Genomic DNA, 24,948 nt, shown 5'->3' on the forward strand with positions numbered 1-24,948 from the left:
GTGAGGACCTGGGTACCTACAAAGACACTTGCCAGTTACTAGTCTTGGACAAGCAGCCTGTGTCTAGACTCAAGAATCCTCTTCCATTTATCTCAGAGTGCTACAGAAATATCCATTTTTAAAATGTGTACCATGATGTAAAAAAGATTGGCAAGACTTACGCAAAAGAAAAATAGTTGAGCAGTTAAGATGTCAGAATATCTGGCTTTAAATCATAGCTCTGCCTGTAACTAGATGTGTAGCATTGGGAAAGTAATTTAATCTCTCAGTGCCTTAGTGTAAAATGGGCATGATAAAAGTATTTACTTCATATGACTAGAATTAAATGGGTTATTCTATGTAAAGTATTTGGCAGTGCTTGGCATGTAGAAAGTACTTAATATTATTTTCCACTCAAATTTCAAGTAATTTCACAAATCTTTTTTTTTTGTTTTGTTTTGAGATGGAGTTTCACTTTTATCACCCAGGCAGGAGTGCAATGACGTGATCTCGGCTCACTGCAACCTCCGCCTACTGGGTTCAAGGGATTCTCCTGCCTCAGCCTCCCGAGTAGCTGGGATCACAGGCGCCTGCCACCATGCCCAGCTAATTTTTATAATTTTTTAGTAGAGACAGGGTTTTGCCATGTTGGCCAGGCCGGTCTCGAACTGCTGACCTTGTGATCCGCCTGCCTTGGTCTCCCAAACTGCTGGGATTACAGGCGTGGGCCACTACACCCAGCCTTCATTTTTTTTTTTAAAGCCAGTCTTGCTATGTCTCCCAGGCTGGAATCAAACTCCTGAACTCAAGCAATACAACCACCTCAGCCTCCTGAGTAGCTGGGACTAGAGGCACATGCTACCAAGCCCAGCTAATGCCACAAATCTTGATGTTTCTGGTAACTTTCATTTCCAGCTAATGAAAATATAAAGTAGTCTGGGAGCAGTGGCTCACGCCTGTCGTCCCAGCACTTTGGGAGGCTGATGTGAGAGGACTGCTTGAGCCCAGGAGTTTGAGACCAGCCTGGGTAACACAGGGAGACTTTGTTTGTGTAAAAAATAAATAAATAAATAAATAAATAAATAAATAAATAAATAAAATAAAATAAAATATAATAAAAATACAAACTAGATAACTTTTCTGGAAATAAATTTGGCAATATACAACAAAGCCTTTGAAAAATACTGTATTTTTAATCCAGTAAATAATTCCTTCTCAGGGAATTTATCCTACAGAAAGAATAAAAAATGCAGACAAAGTTGATCTAAAGAGGCTGATTATAGAGTTATTTATAAAAGGAAAAGTTAGAAATGTATAAAATATTTTAAAATATTCATAACAATATTATGCAAGCATTAAAAAATCATTTACATTCAAAGAGTATTTAATGAGAAGCAATACTGAAGACATAATGCTAACAAAAAAGCCAGACATGGCCGGACGCAGTGGTTCACACCTGTAATCCCGGCACTTTGGGAGGCCAAGGTGGACAGATCACCTAAGGTCAGGAGTTCGAGACCAGCCTGGCCAACATGGGGAAACCCCGTCTCTGCTAAAAATACAAAAATCAGCCAGGCATCGTGGCACATTCCTGTAACCCCTTGAACCAAGGAGGCAGAGGTTGCAGTGAGCCAAGATTGCGCCACTGCACTCCAGCCTGGGCAACAGAGTGAGACTCCGTTTCAAAAAAAAAAAAAAAAGCCAGGCATAAAATTGTAACATATACAATTCTAAGTAAGCACATAAAATTATATGTACATATGCATACAAAAAACTGGAAGGAATAACATAGAAATGTTAACATATTATCTGTGGGTCATAAGATTATCAGTAGTCTTATTTCCTTCTTGTATCTTCCTGATCTTTACAGGGAAATAGTGTTTCTAAATCTTTGCACCATCTTGAAAATTTCTAGAGTAAGTGTTATAGTATTTTATAAATTATGAATTTTTTTCAAGAAATTCTGGTGATCTTAAGTATCATTATTTAATTTTCTAATTCATGCAGTAATTCTTTAACTCATACAAACACAATTTATCTTCATAACATTCATGAAGTTGTTTAAACTTCAATGGGCCTTTCAGAAAACTTTCTTGTCTTGACTGTCCTAGAGTGAAATCTAAAAAGATCCACACCTATCTGTGCTTCTCTATACTTCAAAGTGTGGGTCTGTGCACACATCCCATTTCTGTTTTCACCTCACTTCTCCATCTCTTAGTGGCTAACTCTTTTGTGGGTTAGTGGGATTCCAAAACACTGAAATTATTGAAAAAAGAAAATAATTTAGACTACAAAAGTGAAAAATCAGTCTGAAGTTGTAAACACTTCAAAATAAAAGAATATTTCAAAAGAAATAAAGTTTGGCTACTTGCAAATATATATGCCCATCCACCACTGCCAAAGAGAAGTTCCTGGGAACTTACTTTGTTAACAGAATACAATTATTTTCAATTAGCATATCAACTATTCTAAGTATACTGATATTTCTAAAATGCTTACAATAGACTTTTCTTAGATAGATTACACATTTAAAAATCTCACATTATTTGGTAAATGGAATTTTTCATCACCACATGACTTAATTTACAGGTCACTCCTGCCTGTTTTAAAATAATTTGTTATTTTAAAGCTTGAACTAATGAGATTTTGTTTTATAATTTTCCACTTAAAAAAGACTTGAGAACATTTGGGCTAGTTCTCTCTTCTCTTCAGAATACACTTCCTCATTGATTTGAGTGAATGAAACAAACAAAAGACTTGTTTTTATGAGAGATTAGCTGGATTTTTAAATTAATAGTAAATAAAAAACATACCTTCTGAGACATAAGCAAAAGGTTTATTCCGAATAGAAAGCATCGTGAACAGGTTGAAAGAAAGAGCCACAAAAGTACCAACTAATAATCTTCCCCTAAAAAGAACAACGATAACATTCACCTTTAATTTGTTCTTGGTATTATCAGTATGTAATTTCAATATGTAGAGGGACTAAGAGGTAGGAAGGTAAAGTGGTCTGCTTTAATGATTTGGTGTTTCCAGATACAGAATCTGAACTTAGTTTCTAGCCCCATCACCCATGTCCCATCTACTGTTGCTCCATCTTACAAAGGATAAGAAAGGACTTTTAGCATTAACAGTATCTTCCTACAGGTAAACGCTGTTATAAATATGTATAAATATTAATGGTATTTGTTTTACGATATACTGGACAAGTCAGACTTCATGGAATTAAACTGATCAGAATAGATAAGGTCCACACAGCAGCTATGCAGTTGAGAAATACAATTGTTTTTTCATATATATGATACATACAATTCTCTTTTCATATATATATGAAAATCACATAGTTGCAATATACATGAAACATATATACATTTCTTTTTTTTGGAGACAGGGTCTCACTCTGTTGTCCAGGTTGGTCTTGAACTCCTGGACTCAAGCGATCCTCCGGCCTTAGCCTCCCAAAGTGCTGGGATTACAGGTGTGAGCCCCTGAGCCTGGTCCAATTCTCTTTTCTATAGGTGCTATGAAAAGATTTTGAAGGTCAAATTTGAAATTACAGAAGACTAGGGGGAGCTGGCTTAGCGTTTCCTAGGTCTGGAAATAATGAGAAGCCTGAAGCCAAGATAGAAAGGCCTTCCTGTGTAGTATAAACATATTTAGAACTTGGGAACTGTTAAGAGTAAAGAAATGGAGTCTTGGTATTAGGGAATTTTGTTTGTGAAATACCAGCAAAAACGTTATGTTGCCACAGTCTGAACTCTGACATTGGCCAACTGTTTAATAATACATCAATTAATAATTAAGAATCAATAGTAAATTATATATCGAAAATAAAATCTCACGTGTGTATCTCGGGCTGTTCCAAAAAGCGTTCTGCACTAAAAGAAATAAAAATGTATTAAATAAGTCCTATAAATTATAAAGTTAAAAAGCTTTATTAAATATATCACTAACCCGCCTTAAAGTTCACAAAATCTTTTAACATTATAACTATTAACTATTAGCAGTGATGAGGCAAGGAGACTCACAAATTATCCTTTTTAGTTGTTTTCTTTTTTCACAAATTATCCTTAATATGTAATGTCAATCTTTCTCTGCCAAGCCTATTTCAATGGGTTTGTAATAAGCATCAAACATGCCTGACTGAATCTCTGTTGCATTCACAACTACTTCTGATTCAATTTAGTAGCATTAAGGAAGGAAGTAAAAAAAATGAAACAGAAGAAAAAGTCTGAAACATAAAGAAAGTGTACTATCAAAACTCTAGCCCTGCTCATCTAAATTTTCGTACCCTTGAAAGCAAATGTGTCTGATGGGTTTCTTTCATGTTCCCAAAGGTGTTATAGGTGGGATTTAGAATAATATCATACACAAGTGTACCTTTCTTTTAATATAAAGAGAGCTCCCAACTGTGCCAAGACTGTGGAGGCAAATACAGCCAGGACTTCTAATCTTTCAAACCTGAAACCAAAACATTAATTAGATCATCACAATTCTTTGAATTCACAAACCAGTCTCTCTAGAACACATTTACATTCATTTATTTGCTTACTTAATACACACATGTGCTGTCTACTATGAGCCAAACACTGTTAGAGCAGATTAGGGTTTCTAGAATAATAATAAACAATGAAAATCACAGATTCCAAAGAGTACCTATTTGTACAATTCCCAGGACTCAGAAGAGAGAGCCCATGTCAGAGGCTTTCTCTTCCCAGAAAAACTTAAAAATGATTAAAAAAAAAAAAAAAAGACAATTACCAGGACCCACTTATAGTCCTTATTTTTCTAGAAATAATCACAATCATAATAACACTTAATTGACCCACTGTGCGTTAGACACCAGAGTGCTTAACATATTACCTCATCTAAACCTCCCAACCCCTTATTAGAATTACTTTATCCACTTTTTTCTTTTTTTTCAAGAGATGGGGGTCTCGCTATGTTGCCCAGGCTGGACCCTGAACTCCCAGGCTCAAGTAATCCTCCCAGCTGCTCAGCCTCCCGAGTAGCTGGGACTACAGGCATGTGCCACCACACTTGGCTCATTTTTTTTTTTTTTTCCCAAACAGATAAGAAATTTAGGACACGAAGAAGAAAAGTAACTGTTTACAGTCATATAGCTAGCAAGTAGAAGGTTTTCAAACTCAAACACTCTGACTCTAGAATTCATATTTTAACCAGTTATTATACTGCCTCTCATTTCTATACATAATTACAGTGAATTATGAGTATATTTTATAATCCCTAGACTATAAGCCAGAGGCCAGGAACTGTTGTTTTAGTTTTTCCTGCAACACATAGTCTAATGGTATTCAACATTTATGGTAAGTATAAATGCTTAAAATTTTTCAAGAAAATAATCATGGAGGCACAGAAAAGATAAAAAAAATTAAGACTGTACATCATATTGTTATTTGTAAAGGAAAAATGTTAGAATCAACAATAGAACATTATATATTGTTAAACAAAAAAAGTATTTATTGACATGGAAAAAGGTGAGTGAAAAAAGTAGGTTATAATAGAATACAAATTAAGTGTTTTTTCCAGCTACTGAAAAAATAAAAAAGAACAGGAAAAAACAGTATGCAAATACATCAATGTTATTTGTGGAAGTTGAGAAGCTGATATTAAAATGCATATGGAACTGCAAAACATGAAGGAAAGCAAAGATAATCTTGAAGAAGAACGAAGCTGGAAGATTTATACTACCAGATATCAATAGGTATTTCAAAGCTGTAATAATTAACATGCAGTACTAATCCAAGTCCAAATACACCAAATCGTACAGAAAAGAGAATCTAGAGACAGATCTACACATATACAGTCATCTGATCGGTAAAAAAGGTGGCACATAAAAGCAGTAAAGAAGAGCCAGGTGCAGTGGCTCACACATGCAATCCCAGCACTTTGTGAGGCCGAGGCAGGCACATCACTTGAGGCCAGGAGTTCAAGACCAGCCTGGCTAACATGGCGAAACCCCGTCTCTACTAAAAATACAAAAAATTAGCTGGGCGTGGTGGTGCGCGCCTGTAATCCCAGCTGCCTGGGAGACTGAGGCACAAGAATTGCTTGAACCTGGGAGATGGAGGTTAGGGTGAGCCGAATTGCGCCACTGCAGTCCAGAATATGCCTTTACTCCTGCTTCACACCATACCAAAAATATCTATTCCAACTGGATTGTAGGATTAAATATGAAAAATCAAACAGTAAGGCTTCTAGGGGATAACAGAACAAAGTGTCTTCATGACCTGGGGGTATGCCAAGATTTCTTAACAAGTGCACAAAAGGATCAACCCAAAAAAATAAATTTAATTTAAAACTTTTTTTTTTTTTTTTGTGACGGAGTCTCACTCTGTCACCCAGGCTGGAGTGCAATGATGCGATATCAGCTCACTGCAACCTCCGCTTCCTGGGCTCAAGTGATTCTCCTTCCTCAGCCTCCTGGGTAGCTGGGATTACAGGCAACCACCACCATGAGTGGCTAATTTTAGTATTTTTAGTAGAGATGGGGTTTCACCATGTTGGTCAGGCTGGTTTCGAACTCCTGACCTCAAATGATCTGCCCACCTCACCCTCCCAAAGTGCTTGGATTACATGCGTGAGCCACCGTGCCCGGCCTAAAATTTAAAACTTTTATTCATCAGAAGATACCATTAAGAGAAAGAAGGGCAACTACGAGAAGGAAAAGATACTTATATATAAAGAACTGTTACAGATTAATACAGAAAAACGGAAAATGGTTAAAAGATTTTAACAAGCATTTTAAAAAAGAGGTGATCTGAATGGTTAATCAACATATGCAAAGGTGCTCAGTTAGTCATAAGGAAAATAACTTAAAACCACAATGAAATACCACTGCATATCATAGAATGGCCTTTATAAAAAAAGACAGTAACAGCTGGGCACGGTGGCTCCACACCTGTAATTCCAGCTACTCGGGGTATGGGAGGATCGCTTGAAGCCAGTTCAAGACCAGCCTGGGCAATATGGTGAGACCCCGACTCCAGAAATATTTTAAAAATTAGCCAGGCATGGTGGGATGTGCCTGTAGTCCTAGCAACTCAGGAGGCTGAGGCAGGAGAGCCACTTGAGCCCAGGTGTTGAAGGCTGCAATGAGCTATGATCATGCCACTGTACTCCAACATGGGTGACAGAGTGAGACCCTGTCTCAAAAAAAAAAAAAAACGGCCAGGTGTGGTGGCTCATGCCTGTAATCCCAGCACTTTGGGAGGCCAACGTGGGTGGATTACTTGAGGTCAGGAGTTCAAGACCAGCCTGGCCAACATGGTGGAACCCCATTTCTACTAAAAATAAAAAAATAAAAAAAAATTAGTCAGGCATGGTGGTGCGTGCCTGTAGTCCCAGCTACTCAGGAGGCTGAGGCACAAGAATTGCTTAAATTCAGGAGGTGGAGGTTGCAGTGAGCCAAGGTCGCACCACTGCACTCCACCCTGGGTGACCAAGCGAGACGCTGCCTCAAAAAAAAGAAAAAAAAAAAAAAAAAAAAGACAATATCAACTGTTGGCAAGGACATGAAGCAATTGCAACTCTCAAACACTACCAGTGGGAGTATAAATTGGTAAAACTGCTCTGGAAAACGGTTTGGTATCATCTTATCTTTTAATAATGAACATGCAAATCCAAACTAATTCCACTCAAAGATACATACCCAACATAAATGGGTACCCATGTGCACTAAAAGATATATACAAGAATGTTCAGAAGTAGTTTCATTTATAATAGCTAAAAAGTGAAAGTCATCTAAATGTCCTTAACAATTAAGCAATTTGTGATATATTCATATAATGGAATATGAGAGCAATGAACAAGAATGAACAAGATAGTACATACTACATTCCATCTACAGGATATTCAGAAACAGGCAAAACTAATATGCAATGTTAGAGGTCAGATTACCAGTTACTTCTGGTAGGGTCTGAATGCACATGAAGGGAGGTTTTGGGGGACTTGTAATGTTTTATATCATGGTCCAGATAGTAACTATACAAATTTATTCATTTCTTAAAATTCATCAAATTGCACAAAGATATTACAGAAAACAAGACACGGTCCCTACTTCTACGAAATTTATTTTTTTTTTTTTTTATGTTTTGAGACGGAGGATGGAGTAAAGTGGCACGATCTTAGCTCACTGCAGTCTCCGCCTCCCGGTCTCAAGTGATTCTCCTGCCTCAATCTCAAGAGTAGGTGGGACGACAGGCTCACACCACCACACCTGGCTAATTTTTGTGTTTTTAGTAGAGATGAGGTTTCACCATGTTGGTTAGGCTGGTCTCAAACTCTTGACCTCAGGTGATCCTCCCACCTCGGCCTCCCAAAGTGCTGGGATTACAGGCATAAGCCACCACACCCAGCTCTGAAATTTACATTTTAAAGGGTAGGAACAGAAAAACAAATACCTTGTTTGGTAAGTTCTGTACAGAGAATTATAGTAGTCTGATGGGACAAGAGATTAACCAGATGACTATTTTTGATTGGGCCAGTCACTTAATGGAAATTAGCATTTAGTGATATTAAGATATGAATAACACGATGAAGCCAGCCTTGCAAAGATCAGGTGAAGAGCATATCAGGCAGATGTTATACAAAGGCCCTAAAATGGGAATGAGTTAGTAGCGTTCAAACAACAGAAAGAAAGTCAGTGTCCTATAGAGGGCATGAGAAGATTAAGTTGAAGAAAAGTAGGCAGGGTCCTCATCATATACGGGCTTTGTAAATTAGAAAAAAGAGTTAGGATTTTATTCTAAGTATTATGGGAAACAACTGGATGGTTTTAAGGGGAGAGGGATAATATGATACAGGTTTAAAAAGAAAAACACTGGCTGCAAATGAAAGTGGCTTGGTCTGGTATGGCAGTAGTGGAGATAGAAATGGGATTGGGGGGTAATTCTGGATGTGTTCGTAGGTTACCTTGACATAATTAATCTGCTAATAGATTAAATGTGGGTGATGAGAGACAGTAATCAACAGAAATTCCCAGAACTTTTTGTTTGAGCAACTGAGTGCTGATGGTATTTACTGAGATGGGGAAAACTACAAAGGAATAGGTTTTTGGGGAAGAAACCAAGAATTTTTTCCTAAGTTTAAGATACCAATTAGACATCCATGTGAAGCTGTCAAGAAGGTAGTCTGAAATTCTAGATGGTTCTCAGGCCTAGAGAACTGGATTTTGAAGTCTCCAGATATATGTGATACTTCAGCTATGTGACTGATTCCAACCATATTTGAGTGTTTAACTTTATTGCTTAACTGCTCCTTTCTTTTCTGTTCACTCTAAGCAAGTGAGCCAAAATGGGAGCCGTCATGTCCTTACATGACCTTGTCTTCTATCCACAGTAACTGATCTATAAAGACTGATGCCTGTTCCAAGCTGGCCCAAGCAACAGTTTTTTCTCATGATTTTCTGAACTAGGCAGCATTTATTTTCCAGAAATACTCTAGCTAGCTCTTTATTGCCTACCATAAATATTATTTTAACAGTAGTAATTTATTATTTCCTCTCTCGGATGAAGGTGAGAAGGTGTGAATTAAGGTCTTGCTAGGAGTATCATTCCAGATTGGTGGAGAAAAGTGGTCTGACTGAACAGCATATGCAGAGAAAAGCAGGCCTGGGAGGCAAAAAAATGACAATGTCCTCAGTGGTCTAGTGCCTGCGCCAGTTACTGTCTTCCCACAGTAGTTTGGTTACATAAATTGTAAAAGTCCTCCCATTTTTTCCCCCAAACTCATTTTTCTTTTTCTTTTTCTTTTTTTTTTTTGGAGATAGGGTCTGGCTTTGTCTCCCAGGCAGGAGTGCAGTGGCACCATCTCAGCTCACTGCAACCTCTGCCTCCCAGGTTCAAGCCATTTTCCGCAATTCAGTCTCCTGAGTAGCTGGGAATGTAGGCACGCCTCACCACACCCAGCATATTTTTGTATTTCTTTGTAGAGACGGGGTCTCACTCTTTGCTCAGGATGGTCTCAAACTCCTAAGCTCAAGTGATCGACCACCTGGGCCTCCCATAATGCTGGGATTACAGGTTGGCCAACATGGCAACACTCCATCTCTACTAAAAATATAAAAATTAGCTGGGTGTGGTGGTGCACACCTGTAATCCCAGATACCCTGGAGGTTGAGGCATGAGAATTGCTCAAATCTGGTAGGTGGAGGTTGCAATGAGCCAAGATCACACCACTGCACTTCAGCCTGGGCAACACAGCAAAACAGTCAAAAAAAAAAAAGGCTGGGTGTGGTGGATCACACCGGTAATCCTAGCACTTTGGGAGGCAGAGGTAGGTGGATCATTTGAGGTCAGGAGTTCAAGACCAGCCTGGCCAACATAGTGAAACCCCATCTCCACTAAAAATACAAAAAAAAAAACTTAGCCAGGTGTGGTGGCACACGTCTGTAATCCCAGGTACTCGGGAGGCTTAGGCAGAAGAATCGCTGGAACCCGGAAGGCAGAGCCTGCAGTGAGCCCAGATCACGCCACTGCACTCCAGCCTGGGTGACAGAGTGAGAATCCATCTCAAAAAATAAATAAAATTAAAAATAATAAATATTTTTTAAAAATTCATTTTGATTTATGATTTATGAAAATCCTTATTTTGCATTAAAATTTTATGTTTACTTCTTCCCATTGCTTAAGCAAATAAAATCTAATTTTGTTCAGAAGAATATAGTCCCAATGAATGGTATGGTGGAAAAGAAGACTAAGTTTGGTCCAAAAGTTTCTTTACCAGGGTAAAATTCCTTGGTCGATATGCCTCTTCAGGTAAAAAAAATAATAATAAAGTAAAATTCTTTTAAGTTGTTTCCTAGAATCTAAAAGGAACTCATGTTTAAATACATTTTTAAACCTTTAATATAAAAGATTATTTCCTTTCAACTTTCAGTAAATTCTTTTTTTGAGACAGGGTCTTACTCTTGCCACCTGTAATGCAGTGATGCAATTATAGCTCACTGCAGCCTCAAACTCCTGGGCTTAAGCAATCCTTCCACCTCAGCCTCCCAAGCAGCTGGGACCACAGGTGTACACCACCATGTCCAGCTAATTAAAAAAAATTTTTTGTAGCGACAGGTCTCACTATGTTGCCCAGGCTGGCTTCTAACTCAAGCAATCCTCCTGCCTCAACCTACCAATGTGCTAGGATTACAGGTGTGAGCCACCACACCTGGCCTCAGTAATTTTTAAAATTATGGAAACAAATCTCAAATTATTTGTTGATCCATTGCCATCACAAATCCAGTTTCAGATGAAAATCCATCTTTACCACTGCCTGTTATTAAACTATATCACATTTATTTAACATCTAGAAGACACACTAACATGAAAATCCTTTGTACTTGCTCTAGCTAAAATAAATTCCCAAAATATTAAAGAACTTGATGTGAACTTTTTAAAATATTTGCTTTATAAAATATAAAAAACCTAATGTGAACATTTTATTTTAGTATGATTTATACCTTAAATATTTACGTTTCTTGGAAGATGCTTTTCTATCTATTTTCTTTTGTTTGAGATGGAGTCTTGCTCTGTTGCCCAGGCTGGAGTGCAATGGCACGATCTCGGCTCACTGCAACCTCTGCCTCCTGGGTTCAAGCGATTCTCCTGTCTCAGCCTCTCAAGTAGCTGGAATTACAGGTGCATGCCACCACGCCTGGCTAATTTTTGTATTTTTAGTAGAGATAGGGGTCTGCCATGTTGGCCAGGCTGGTCTCGAACTCCTGACCTCAAGTGATCTGCCTGCCTCAGCCTCCCAAAGTGCTGGGATTACAGGCGTGAGCCACTGTGCCCAGCCTATCTATTTTCACTATCTGATCATCATTTCACTAAGTACGCAGCATTTATTTTCCAGAAATACTCTAGCTAGCTCTTTATTGTGTACTATAAATAATATTTTAGTAGTCATAAGTTAGCAGAAAATAAAATAATTTGAACTTACCCAAATGAATAGACAGGGCTAGGTTTCCTCATTGTTACCCAGTAACTTATTAAACATGTCATTAAACTAAGTAAAAAGAAAAATAAATTTAGTATTAGAACGAGAAGAGAACATGTGAAGATAAATTAAGTTTTCAGAATTCCTAAGTGGTTGAAAGTTATCTGTGTTTGCACAGACTAAATTAATAATAAATTATTCCAATAATTAAGATAATTAATTCTAGTAGTTCACCATCTAATCGCAGTGAGCATCTGAACATGTGGTATACTTGGAAGATTTTAACATGTGAAGGAACAGAATAAAGTTATAATACATCAAGTCAGTTAAGCAGAACCTAAACTCATACTTCCACTACACAATGTTATCTACCCTAAATGGTTTCTGTAACTGAAAATGCTAAAAAATGACACATATGATCAATTTTAACTTTGATACGCTTCATTTCACCTTTGTTAAAAGTTAAACTAAATATTAATAATACCTTGACAACATTTTGAGTGAGATAAAATTATGTTCATTTTCCTAGTAGAGAGATTCACTCTAAAACAAGTTACTACAATATGAAATTGAGGTAATGACAATCTGCGTTAGACCCAATTAAATATGTTAGTTATCTGATTAATAAAAGGCATCCTTTTTTTTTTTTTTTTTGAGACAGAGTCTTGCTCTGTTGCCCAGGCTGGAGTGCAGTAGTGCCATCTCGGCTCACTGAAACCTCTTCCTTCCGGGTTCAAGTGATTGTCCTGCCTCAGCCTCCCAAGTAGCTGTGATTACAGGCGTGCACCACCATGCCCGGCTAATTTTTATATTTTTTTTTTAGTAGAGATGAGGTTTTGCCATGTTGGCCAGGCTGGTCTTGAACTCCTGGCCTCAAGTGACCCACCCGCCTTGGCCACCCAAAGTGCTGGGATTACAGGCGTAAGCCGCCACGCCTGGCCGAAAAGCCATCCTTATAATATACTCCTATCTCATGGATCTTGAAGACATCAAAGTATTTTGTAATCCTTAAATGGAAATATGAAAGGCTCCATGAAGCAGGGAGCCAAGAGTCTGTCTCCCTAGCTCACAATTCCTCAATTCTCAGTTATTAACTATCCTTCATTTTTTTCTCCATCTATATTACAGCAGGAACTGATATATGTTCTTTTTTTAGATGGAGTCTCACTCTATCGCCCAGGCTGCAGTGCAATGGCGCAATCTCGGCTCACTGCAACCTCCGCCTCCCAGGTTCAAGTGATTCTCCTGCCTGAGTAGCTGGGATTACAGGCATGTATCACCATGCCTGGCTAATTTTTGTATTTTTTTTTTTTTTTTTTTGAGACGGAGTCTTTCTCTGTCCCCCAGGCTGGAGTGCACTGGCACGATCTCGGCTCACTGCAAGCTCCGCCTCCCGGGTTCACGCCATTCTCCTGCCTCAGCCTCCCCAGTAGCTGGGATTACAGGCGCCCGCCACCACGCCCGGCTAATTTTTTGTATTTTTAGTAGAGACGGGATTTCACCATGTTAGCCAGGATGGTCTTGATCTCCTGACCTCGTGATCCGCCCGCCTCGGCCTCCCAAAGTGCTGGGATTACAGGCTTGAGCCACTGTGCCCGGCCAATTTTTGTATTTTTAATAGAGATGGAGTTTCACCATGTTGGCCAGGCTGGTCAGGAACTCCTGACCTCGTGATCCACCCACCTCGGCCTCCCAAAGTGCTGGGATTACAGGTGTGAGGCACCGTGCCTGGCCAGGAACTGGTATGTTCTTAACATGACCCTACTCCCTGGCCACAGCTGACTCATCCACAGATAGGCACCTGACGCATGCAACCTAAGCTGGGTCAAAATGCTGCTCTGGATTTGGAAGTAGGATTTGGAACTGGAACCAAGGCATTCCAGGCTTAATTTGGCTGCTTTCTTGAATGATGGAAATGCAAATTTGAAAATTTGGAGTAGTATTTGTATTTCTATCCCTATTTGGGAGTAGGGAACGTTGACCTACAGGAAGAAAATAGCTCAACGATGTCCATATACAGGGAACAGAGATGAGAGATAAAGAGAAGTTTGATTCTTACAGTGGGGCCCAGCTAAACCTCTGCCCTCAGATTCCATTAACACCCCTGAATCTGTAGAATTAAGTATCCTACACCTTTGCTCCCCAATATAGCTCCAGTGGAAGTCTGATGGCTGCAATCAAAAGAGCCCTGGCTAACTCCTTGAGAGTACTTCACACTCATCATGACAGGGTTCATATAGTGTGCTAACCTCACTTCCAACTCATGTAAGCAGCAAGAATATGGTATTTACATTGAAGTTAAGCAAATAATCTAGGTTGGTTTTGAATGGATGATTTTTGAAATTGCATCAGATAAAGGCAGCCAAATGAGTTTCTGCAGTCAGAAATATACAATTAGGCTGGGCGTGGTGGCTCATGCCTGTAATCCTAGCACTTTGGGAGGTCAGGGCAGGTGAATCATTTGAGAGCCCAGGAGTACAAGACCAGCCTAGGCAACATGTCGGGACCCCGTCACCACAAAAATATACAAAAATTAGCCAGATGTGGTGGTGAACACCTGTAGTCCCGGCTACCCCAGAGGCTGAGGTAGGAGGATCGCCTAAGCCCAGGAGATTGCAGCTGCAGTGAGCCATGACTATGTCCCTGTACTCAGCCTGGGTGACAGAGTAATACCCTGTCTCAAAAAAAAAAAAAAAAGAAAAGAAAAACGAAATATACAATTGAAGCTTCAATCATTAATTTATTATTTATGTTTTTTTTGAGACGGAGTCTCGCTCTGTCGCCCAGGTTGGAGTGCAGTGGCACAATCCTGGCTCACTGCAACCTCTACCTCCCGGGCTCAAGCGATTCTCCCACCTCAGCTTTCCAAGTAGCTGGGATTACAAGAGTGAGCCACCATGCCCACCTCATTTTTTGGTATTTTAGTAGAGATGGGTTTTTACCATGTTGCCCAGGGTGGTTTCGAACTCCTGGGCTCAGGGAATCTGCCAGCCTTGGCCTCCCAAAGTGCTGGGATTACAGGCGTGAGCCACCTTGCCCAGCCAAAGCTTCAATTATTAATTGTAAAATTTTTCTTTGTAAATAATACTCTATAGATAAGATTTGTTAATAATAAATCTGAAAAATTCAGTGTCTAAATATTAACTTTTGAAAATTTTACCCTTAAAAATGGATAAAAACCTCTGAAACTTTTTCTATAGTTCATCAATTTTAAGAAGTACATGTTTTTTCACATCTTAATAATCCTCAAATCAGGGTTAGTCTTACAACTTACAGTACATCACAGATGAATTAGCAGCATTTTTCTTGGGGACACATAAAATAAGTATTTGTCTTAAAACTGTTGGCATCTAATATTTGATGAAATATGGTACACTGATCGAATTTACTTCCCATTACTACATAAATCTAAAAAATCAGTACCCATTAACAAATCATTCAATATGTTTGATTTTATTTATATGAGTAAATCATTTTAATTTCCATAGTTTAATAACACCACTTTGGTATTAATGTTCTCCAATAAAATGTATTTCTACACCTCTTTGTAAAACAGTGGCATTTATTAACATTTAAAATTCTAAAATCAGATAACCACTTTCTTCTGTGTTTGGATATTAGTGAAGCTCTAAATGAATCTAAATCACACCTTTCATGTGAAATGTTATGTATTGATAGCTAACTCATATGGCAGATTATGAGCCTCTGAAGAAAGAAACTTCTTCAAATTAAATGAAAAGATTTTCCTTATGAAACTTAAGACATTAGGGAAACATTATTTAGTTTTAAAATTTTACTATTTTTATTACCATTAGTTTATTGTTATCAAATATGGTTGGTAACATTAGTAACTATTCCCCAAAGTAACTTTTTAAAGTATATGCATGGGCTGAGCACGGTGGTTCATGCCTGTAATCCCATCACTTTGGGAGGCTGAGGTGGGAGGACCACCTGAGGTCAGGAGTTCAAGACCAACCTGGCCAACATGGTGAAACCCCATCTCTACTAAAAATACAAAAATTAGCCGGGCATGGTGGTGGGCGCCTGTAATCCCAGCTACTTGGGAGGCTAAGACAGGAGAATCACTTGAGACTGGGAGGTGAAGGCTGCATGCAGTGAGCCAAGATCGTGCCACTGCACTTCAGCCTGGGTGGCAGGATGAGACCCTATCTCAAAAATAAATAAATAAAATCCTGGTTTTTGTTTTGTTTTGTTTTGTTTTTGAGACAGGGTATCAGTCTGTCACCAAGACCCAAGACTGGAGTACAGTGGTGCAATCATAGCTCACTGCAGCCTTGACCTTTTGGGCTCAAGTGATACTGCCTACTCTTCAGTGAGTAGCTGGGATTACAGGTGTGTACCACCACACTCGGCTAATTTTTAAAATTTTTTGTAGAGAAGAGGTTTCACTGTATTGCCCAGGCTGATCTTGAACTCCTGAGCTCAAGTGGTCCTTTCACCTTGGCTTCTCAAAGTGCTGGGATTACAGGCATGAGCCACTGTGCCTGGTCTATAGGGTATCTGTCACTGAGGCTGGAGTACAGTGCTAAGATCATAGCTCTCTGCAGCCTCAAACTCCTAGGCTCAAATGTCCTCCTGCCTCAGCCTCCCAAAGCACTGGGATTACAGGCATGAGACACCACTCTTGGCGGTAACATATTTAAACTGCTTTATTTTTAAATTGGCATTTTATTTATATAATTAAAATTCAAAATTTACAAAAGAGATATATAGTGGGAAGATTTTAAACGTGTCTCCCTGCCAGTCTTCCTCTTCAAAGACACCTATTATTATCAGTTTGTTTATCTTTCCTATGCATATTTACGCAAATACAAGCAAATGAGTGTAGTGTGTGGATGTGTATACATGTGTGTATTCTTATTCTTTCCCCCTTTTTAATACAAATTGCAGCATACTATATACACTGTTGTGTATCTTGCTTTTTCCCCTCATTAGGACCTCTAAACCATAAAATGCTTTGACTTTATTGTTTAAAGCTACATAATATTTAATTACACAGATAAGTGGGTTCCCTATATCCAGCAGGATCAGTTTCATCTGTTGCTAGAAATGCAAATGCTTAGGTCCTACCCTAGGCCTCCTGAATCAGTAACTCTGGAAATGAAGCAATATGTATTTTAACAAGACCTTCCAAGTAGTTGATGTGTGGTCAAGTTTGAGAATTCTATGATATATACGTACCAAAATATGGGGTATACATGCCCCATTATTTCATCATTCACATACTGATTGTTTCCAATCTTTTGTATGAATAACCTCATACGCAACTCATTTTTAACCACAGGAATATATCTATAGCATAAATTACTAGAAAAGGAACTGCTATGTTTAAGGTTATGGGCATTTATAAATTTAACTGATATTTCCAAATTGCCCTCGAGATGCTGCACCAATTTATATTCCCACCAACAATGTATAAAAGTGCCTGTTTCCAGCCAGGACAGGTAGTTCACACTTGTAATCCCAACACTTTCAGAGGGAAAGGCAGGAGGATCACTTGAGCTCAGAAATTTTAGACTTGCCTGGGCAACATAGGAAGACCTCATTTCTACAAAATATCAAAAAATTAGGCAGGTGTCGTGGCACAAGCCTGTGGTACCACCCACTCAGGAGACTGAGCTGGATCATTTGAGCTCAGGCGGTAAAGGCTGAGGCTGCAGTGAGCTGAGGTCAACCCACTGCACTCCAGCCTGAGAAAAAAGAATGCCTGTTTAGCCAAAACAATCTTGAAAAAGAACAAAGCTGGAATATTCACACTTTCCAATTTCAAAACTTACTACAGAGCTGCAGTAATCAAGACTGATGGTACTGGCATAAAGGACAGACATACAGATCAATGGGACAGACCTGAGAATCCAAAAATAAACATTCACATTTACAGTGAACTGGTGTTTGTTGTTGTTGTTTTGTTTTTTGAGATGGAGTCTTGCTCTGTTGTCCAGGCTGGAGTGCTATGGCGCGATTCCGGCTCGCTCACTGCAATCTCTGCCCCCCAGGTTCAAGCGATGCTTCTGCCTCAGCCTCCTGAGTAGCTGGGACTACAGGTGTATGGCACCATGCCCGGCTAATTTTTGTATTTCAGTAGAGATGGGGTTTTGTCATATTAGTCAGGCTGGTCTCAAACTCTTGACCTCAGGTGGTCCACCTGCCTTGGCCTCCCAAAGTGCTGGGATTACAGGCATGAGCCACCACACCTGGCCCGTGAACTGGTTTTTGACAAGGGTACCAAGACAATTCAATGGGGAAAGTAGTCTTTTCAACAAATGATGATAGGACAACTGGTTATCCACATGCAAAAGAATGAATCTGAACCCCCAATCTCACACCATATAAAAAAATTAACTCGGCCGGGTGCGGTGGCTCACGCCTGTAATCCCAGCACTTTGGGAGGCCGAGGCAGGCGGATCACAAGGTCAGGAGATTGAGACCATCCTGGCTAACACGGTGAAACCCCGTCTCTACTAAAAATACCAAAAATTAGCAGGGCATGGTGACGGGCGCCTGTAGTCCCAGCTACTTGGGAGGCTGAGGCAGGAGAATGGCAAGAACCCGGGAGGCGGAGATTGCAGTGAGCCAAGATTGCGCCACTGCACTGCAGCCTGGGTGACAGAACGAGACTTCATCTCAAAAAAAAAAAAAAAAAAATTAACTCAAAATGGATCAAAGGGCACAGTGGCTCACACCCATAATCTTAGCACTTTGGGAGGTGGAGGCAGGCAGATGAGTTGAGTTTGGGAGTTCGAGACCAGCCTATTCAATATGGCAAACCCTGTCTCTACTAAAAAATACAAAAATTAATTGGGCACGGTGGCTCATGCCTGTAATCCCAGCACTTTGGGAGGCTGAGGCTACAGTGAGCCAAGATCATGCCAATGCATTCCAGCCTGGGTGACAGAGTGAGACTCCATCTAAAAAAAACAAAAAAAAAAACAAAAAAACATGAAAGACCTAATTTTAAGAGCAAAAACTATAAAATTCTTAGAAGAAAACAAAACTATTGCTCAGGCATGGTAGCTCATGCCTGTTATCCCAGCACTTTGGTAGGCCGAGGCGGGTGGACCACTTGAGGTCAGGAGTTTGAGACCAGCCTGGCCAAAATGGTGAAACCCCGTCTCTAATAAAAATACAAAAAATTAGCCGTGCATGGTGGTACATGCCTGTAATCCCAGCTACTTGGGAGGCTGAGGCAAAAGAATCGCTTGAGCCAAGATCACGCCACTGCACTCCAGCCTAGGTGACAGAGTAAGACCCTAACTCAAAAAAAAAAAAGAAAGAGTAACTATTGATATATGCTACAACAAAACAGAAAAGCACTGTGCTAAGAAGACAGTCATAAAAGACTGTATATTGTATGATTCCACTTATATGACATGTCCAGAGTAGGCAAATCTATCTAGAGAAAAAACAGATTAGTGGTTGCCTAGGGCTGGAGAAGAGAATGGAATGAGTGGGAGAATGGAATGACTGGAGAGTAATAGCTAAGGGGAGTGGTCTCTTTTTGAGATAAGGAAAATACTGTAGGTCAGGCGTGGTGGCTCACACCTGTAATCCCAACACTTTGGGAGGCCAAGGTGGGCAGATCACTTGAGGTCAGGAGTTCGAGACCAGCCTGGCCAACACAGCAACACCCCATCTCCACTAAAAATACAAAAATTTGCCAGGCGTGGTGGTGCATGTCTGTATTCCCAGCTACTTGGGAGGCTGAGGCAAGAGAATAGCTTGAAACTGGGAGGCGAAGGTTGCAGTGAGCTGAGATCATGCCACTGCACTCCCGCCTGGGTGACAGAGTAAGATTCCATCTCAAAAAAAAAAAAAAAAAAAAAAAAAGAAAATATTGTAAAGTTGATTATGGTGATGAATCCACAACTCTATGTATGAAGAGACTAAAAGTCATTTTAAGGCATATGAATTATAATATCTCAATAAAGCCTTTTTTTTTTGAGACGGAGTCTCACTCTGTCGCCCAGGCTGGAGTGCAGTGCCGCGATCTCAGCTCACTGCAATCTCTGCCTCCCGGGTTCAAGCAATTGTCCGGCCTCAGCCTCCCAAGTAGCTGGGACTACAGACGCCCACCACCATGCCCGGCTAATTTTTGAATTTTTAGTAGAGACGGGGTTTCACCATATTGGCCAGGCTGGTCTCGAACTCCTGACTTTGTGATCTGCCCTCTTCAAACTTCCCAAAGTGCTAGGATTACAGGCGTGAGCCACTGAGCCCGGCCAAATAAAGCCATTTTTAAAAAAACAAAAGAGCACATGTTTCCCTAATACACTCAACGACACAGGTATACTCAAATTTTTTAAGCTTTCCCAAAGTGACAGGCAAAACAGCATCTCAGAGTAATTTTAATTTGCATTTCTCTTACTGTTAGTGAAGATGAGCAACTTTTCGTGTCATTTATATTTCCTTTTCTGTAAACTCTCTGTATGAATTATAATTTTTTTTCTTCCTTTTCTTTTTCTTGGTCTTTGTCTTAAATTGTAGGGCCCTTCAAATGTTAGTAAAATTAGCTCTTTGAGGTATGAATTACGAATATCTTCTCAGGTTATTCTGTTTATGGTGACATTTGTTACCTACAGTTTTTAACTTTAATATAATCAAATCTATAAATATTTTGTTTTTTGAGACTGAGTTTCGCTCTTGTTGCCCAGGCTGGAGTGTGGTGGCACAATCCCGGCTCACTGCAACCTCCGCCTCCTGGGTCCAAGCAATTCTTATGTCTCACCCTCCCAAGTAGCTGGGACTACAGGCACACGCCACCATGCCTGTCTAATTTTGTATTTTTAGTAGAGACGGGGTTTCACCATGTTGGCCAGGCTGGTCGTAAACTCCTGACCTCAAGTGATCCACCTGCCTCGGCCTCCCGAAGTGCTGGAATTGCAGGCATGAGCCACCCCACGTGCCCTCTAATTACTGTTATGTCTCTAATTATTGTTGTTTGTGTGTTTGTTCTATGTTGATAATTTTACTTATTTAGTAGTTTCCTTTAAGCAAAGAAAACTTCTTCATAATCTACTTTTTCTCTCCGTAGATTTGCCTGTTTTGGACATTTCATATAAATGAAATAATACAATATGTGGTCCTTTATGACTGTCTTCATAGCATAATGTTTTTGTTGTTTTCTTGTATGATATCAGTAGTTGCTGTTTTTATTGCTGAATTGTATGGCTATACCACATTTCTACCAAGTTCCTTATTGGCTCCAAAACATTAAGATTTCCTAAAAACTTACCTAAAAAGATCAAAAATGGTCAGGTAAGTATAGGCAGTTAAAGCTGCAAAACAACAAAAAAATGATTAAGATATTACTGACCCCTCTAAAAAAATATAGCAAGTTACCTAAATTATTTCTACCAGGGGTATCCATTATCAAAAAAACTTTTGAGTCACTGGCCAACCTCATATATTGGCAGTTATCTAGTAAATTTGATAAATATATGTAGCCAAAGTTGGTTGGTAGAAAAGCTTACTTCCCAACCTGATTTCTCCATTAGGAAAAATGAAGCAATGAATGTTCAAAAGCCCTGTTACCATTTTTCTGCCTGCTTCTGTAATCTCAGCACTATTTCAAATGTATTGTTTGAATAACAGAACAAAAGAACAATGCAATAAAAAACATAAAAAGTTAAGATACAAGAAAAAAATTACAGAATTTCCTTTTTAAGGAAAAGCCAACAAACCTCAAAATCTAACTTACAAACTGCATAAATTAAAGTTTTAATCTATTACATCAAAAACAAATCTCCAGCCAGGCATAGTGGCTCACGCCTGTAATCCCAGCACTTTGGGAGGCCGAGGCGGGCAGATCATAAGGTCAGGAGATCGAGACCATCTTGGCCAACATGGTGAAACCCCATCTCTACCAAAACTACAAAAATTAGCTGGGCGTGGTGGTACGTGCCTGTAATCCCAGCTACTTGGGAGGCTGAGGCAGGAGAATCGCTTGACCCAGAGAGTTGGAGGATGCAGTGGGCCATGATCACACCACTGCACTCCAGCATGGTGACAGAGTGAGACTCTGTCTCAAAAAAAAATAAAAAAAAAATCTCTAAATAGATTTAATGATTTTTTAAAAAATAACAGCTTATTTAAAATGAAAATGGCCAGGCATTGTGGCTTATGCCTGTAATCCCAGCACTTTGGGAGGCCGAGGTGGGTAGATCATTTGAGCTCAGGAGTTTGAGACCAGCCTGGGCAACATGGCGAGACCCCATTTCTGTTTTAAAATATATTTTAAAAGGAAAAAAACTTAAAAAAAAAATTACAATCCTAACAAATGAACAAAAGTTTATAGTTTACAGCGAAGTTTTAAATATATTCCCTTATTTAAATCATTTGAGTTATATACATTTCAGAATAATATGTTCTATGTAAGATACACCTTTATTTCCAATGAGAAAAATAAAAGTGAAAATAACAAATCCATAAAAATACGAAGGTGACATACCTATACTATTAGTAGAACTGCACCACATAAGCAGGAAGCCAGTACATATCAAGTTTATTACACCAAACAGCAGTATCTTCCAGGACTGTGAAAATAAAAATCACTCTTATGTGTACAGAAGTGATAAATTTCATGGGGTCTGTTCAAGTTGCTACAATTTATACTCTGATATTCAAAGGAATAAACATAACTTCCTTCAAAAAGTCTGTGTCACACTTTCTACATCTACCAAAATTGTCATCAGCTAAGTTATTATAGTATACAAGTTTAAAAGAATAATTCCAGAAGGAGAGTTGTTCAAGAGAAAATAAATTCTGACACAGAAATTCTCAAATAGTTGAGAAAAATATACATACATATGCATATCATTTTGTCTCTATAAGTACATATTATAGAGACAATGATGAAGCAAATGGGGCCAAATGTAAGCAACTGGTGAATCTGAATAAAGGGCATAATGATGTTCCTAAAAGTTACTAATCTTGTCCAGGTGCAATGCCTCATGCCTGTAATCCCAGCACTTTGGGAGGCTGAGGTGGGTGGAGGTCAGGAGTTCAAAATCAGCCTAGTCAACATGGTGAAACCCTGTCTCTACTAAAATAAAAAATCAGCCAGGCGTGGTGGCAGGCACCTCTATTTCCAGCTACTTGGGAGGCTGAGGCAGGAGAATCACTTGAACCAGGGAAGTGGGGGTTGCAGTAAGACGAGAATGCGCCACTGCACTCCAGCCTAGGCGACAGAGCGAGACTCTGTCTCAAAAAAAAAAAAAAAAAAAAAAAAAAAAGTACTGACCTTGGCTGTTCAACATCAACCAAGTAAGGTGAGAAATAAGGAAAAATCTTGATTTTGGCAACACAGAGGTTTTTGGTTACCTTGTAAAAGCGGTTTATGTGAATTAGTGGGCACAAGTACCTAACTGGTATGTGTTTAATAAATATAAGGAGAAGAGAAGGTGAACAGTGTACTGATAGTTCTTTCAAGTAGGTTTGCTACAAAAGGAAGCTGAGAAATGAAGCAGCCCTGAGAGTGGAACCTATAACATGTAATTACAATGCAAGAAAGAGGAGAATGATGCATGATGCAAGAAAAACAATGATGCAAGAAACAGAACAATTATAGGGACATCATCTTTCAGTAGGCAACAAGTGAAAGGATTGGCTTTATAGAGAACTGAAAGCTTGTCCAGAGAAACAGGAGGGAAGGCGGAGTGATGGCTGATGTGCTAATGATGGGATGTAGAAGTTTTCTTCTGATTACTTCTTTTCCCTTGGTGAAACAGGAAGCAAGATCATCGGGTTAGGGTGAGGATGAAGAAGGCATTAGAAGCTTGAGGATAGAAACGAAAGAACATCATATGAAATAGCCATCTAGGAAATTGGAAATTTGAATGAACGAAGGAAAGGAAATATAAAATGAAAGAAATATAGGCAGCACTAATGGTCTGTCTGATCATGAATTCAAAGTGAGACCAGTCACATGGTTTTATTTCTCTCAGGTTACATTCAGTTGCTTAGATGCAAGTACAGAGCAGAAAGAAAGTGAACTTAATGAAGGTTAGGGATTTTCCAGGAATTAAGACAGAGGGAAGGGGAGCACAAAAGAGTTGAGAACATATAAAAGAAAATGATGCTAGCTGGGAGTAGTGGTGTACCCCTGTAATCCCAGCTACTCAAGAGGCTGAGGAGGGAGGACCCCTTGACCAGGAGTTCAAGACCAGCCTGGATAATATAGCAAGATTCCATCTCAAAAAAAAAAGAACAAAAGGGAGGGAAATGATAATGATGGAGCATACAATCTAAGTTGGATAAGGAAGCAAATGAGAATAACGGAGTTGAAAAATAGTGAAAATATGGCAGAGTTTCAATTGGAGTGCCCATTGGTACTGCTTATTATTGTTTCATTGAAGCTGGCTTTACTTAAAAGTCATCAAATATTTACTGAATGCTTATATTGTACTTCTATAAAAAGGTGAGCAAAATAGAGACAGTCACTTCCCTCAGAGAGTTTATCATTTAGACAACAATGAGAAGCACGAAACACAGTAACTAGAAGGTTTACATTGGTGGCCTAAAAGGATGGCAATTACACCTTTTTATTTACAGTCTCAAAACATATTTTTCTTGCCCTACATTAAAAATGAGAAAACATGGGCCAGGCACGGTGGTTCACGCCTGTAATCCCAGCACTTTGGGAGGCTGAGGTGGGCGGATCACCTGAGGTCGGGAGTCGGAGATCAGCCTGACCAACATGGTGAAATCCCATCTCTACTAAAAACACAAAAAATTAGCCGGGCATGGTGGCGCATGCCTGTAATCCCAGCTACTTGGGAGGCTGAGGCAGGAGAATCGCTTGAACCCGGGAGGCAGAGGTTGCGGTGAGCCGCGATCATGCCATTGCACTCCAGCTTAGGCAACAAGAGTGAAACTCCATCTCAAAAAAAAAATAAAAGAGAAAACATGGCTTTAGACTGGATCCATTTAATTTTTTGAAAACTTATAACAAAAAGCAACCACAAAACCATTTTTCTTTAAAACACTTCAGAATTAGAATCAAAA

At 39.3% G+C, this 24,948-nt stretch overlaps 1 protein-coding gene across 4 annotated transcripts in view; it reads right to left on the reverse strand.

Annotated features, from left to right (window-relative positions):
- The window catches only part of SLC30A6 (solute carrier family 30 member 6), a 55,362-nt gene that overhangs the window by 24,675 nt on the left and 5,739 nt on the right, over window positions 1-24,948 (reverse strand). For 3 of the 4 annotated variants that reach the window (XM_003262713.4, XM_030799847.1, XM_030799845.1), the window contains exons 3-8: window positions 22,394-22,478; window positions 21,179-21,221; window positions 11,929-11,994; window positions 4,360-4,440; window positions 3,822-3,857; window positions 2,793-2,887 (exon numbers count right to left, since the gene is read on the reverse strand). In XM_003262713.4, coding sequence (XP_003262761.1) covers window positions 2,793-2,887; window positions 3,822-3,857; window positions 4,360-4,440; window positions 11,929-11,994; window positions 21,179-21,221; window positions 22,394-22,478 — 406 coding nt within the window. The remainder of the gene's footprint in view (window positions 1-2,792; window positions 2,888-3,821; window positions 3,858-4,359; window positions 4,441-11,928; window positions 11,995-21,178; window positions 21,222-22,393; window positions 22,479-24,948) is intronic. The other variant, XM_030799846.1, reaches the window with a different exon arrangement.

The sequence above is a fragment of the Nomascus leucogenys genome, chromosome 19 (assembly GCF_006542625.1).
Source record: "Nomascus leucogenys isolate Asia chromosome 19, Asia_NLE_v1, whole genome shotgun sequence".
Classification (NCBI taxonomy): domain Eukaryota; kingdom Metazoa; phylum Chordata; class Mammalia; order Primates; family Hylobatidae; genus Nomascus; species Nomascus leucogenys.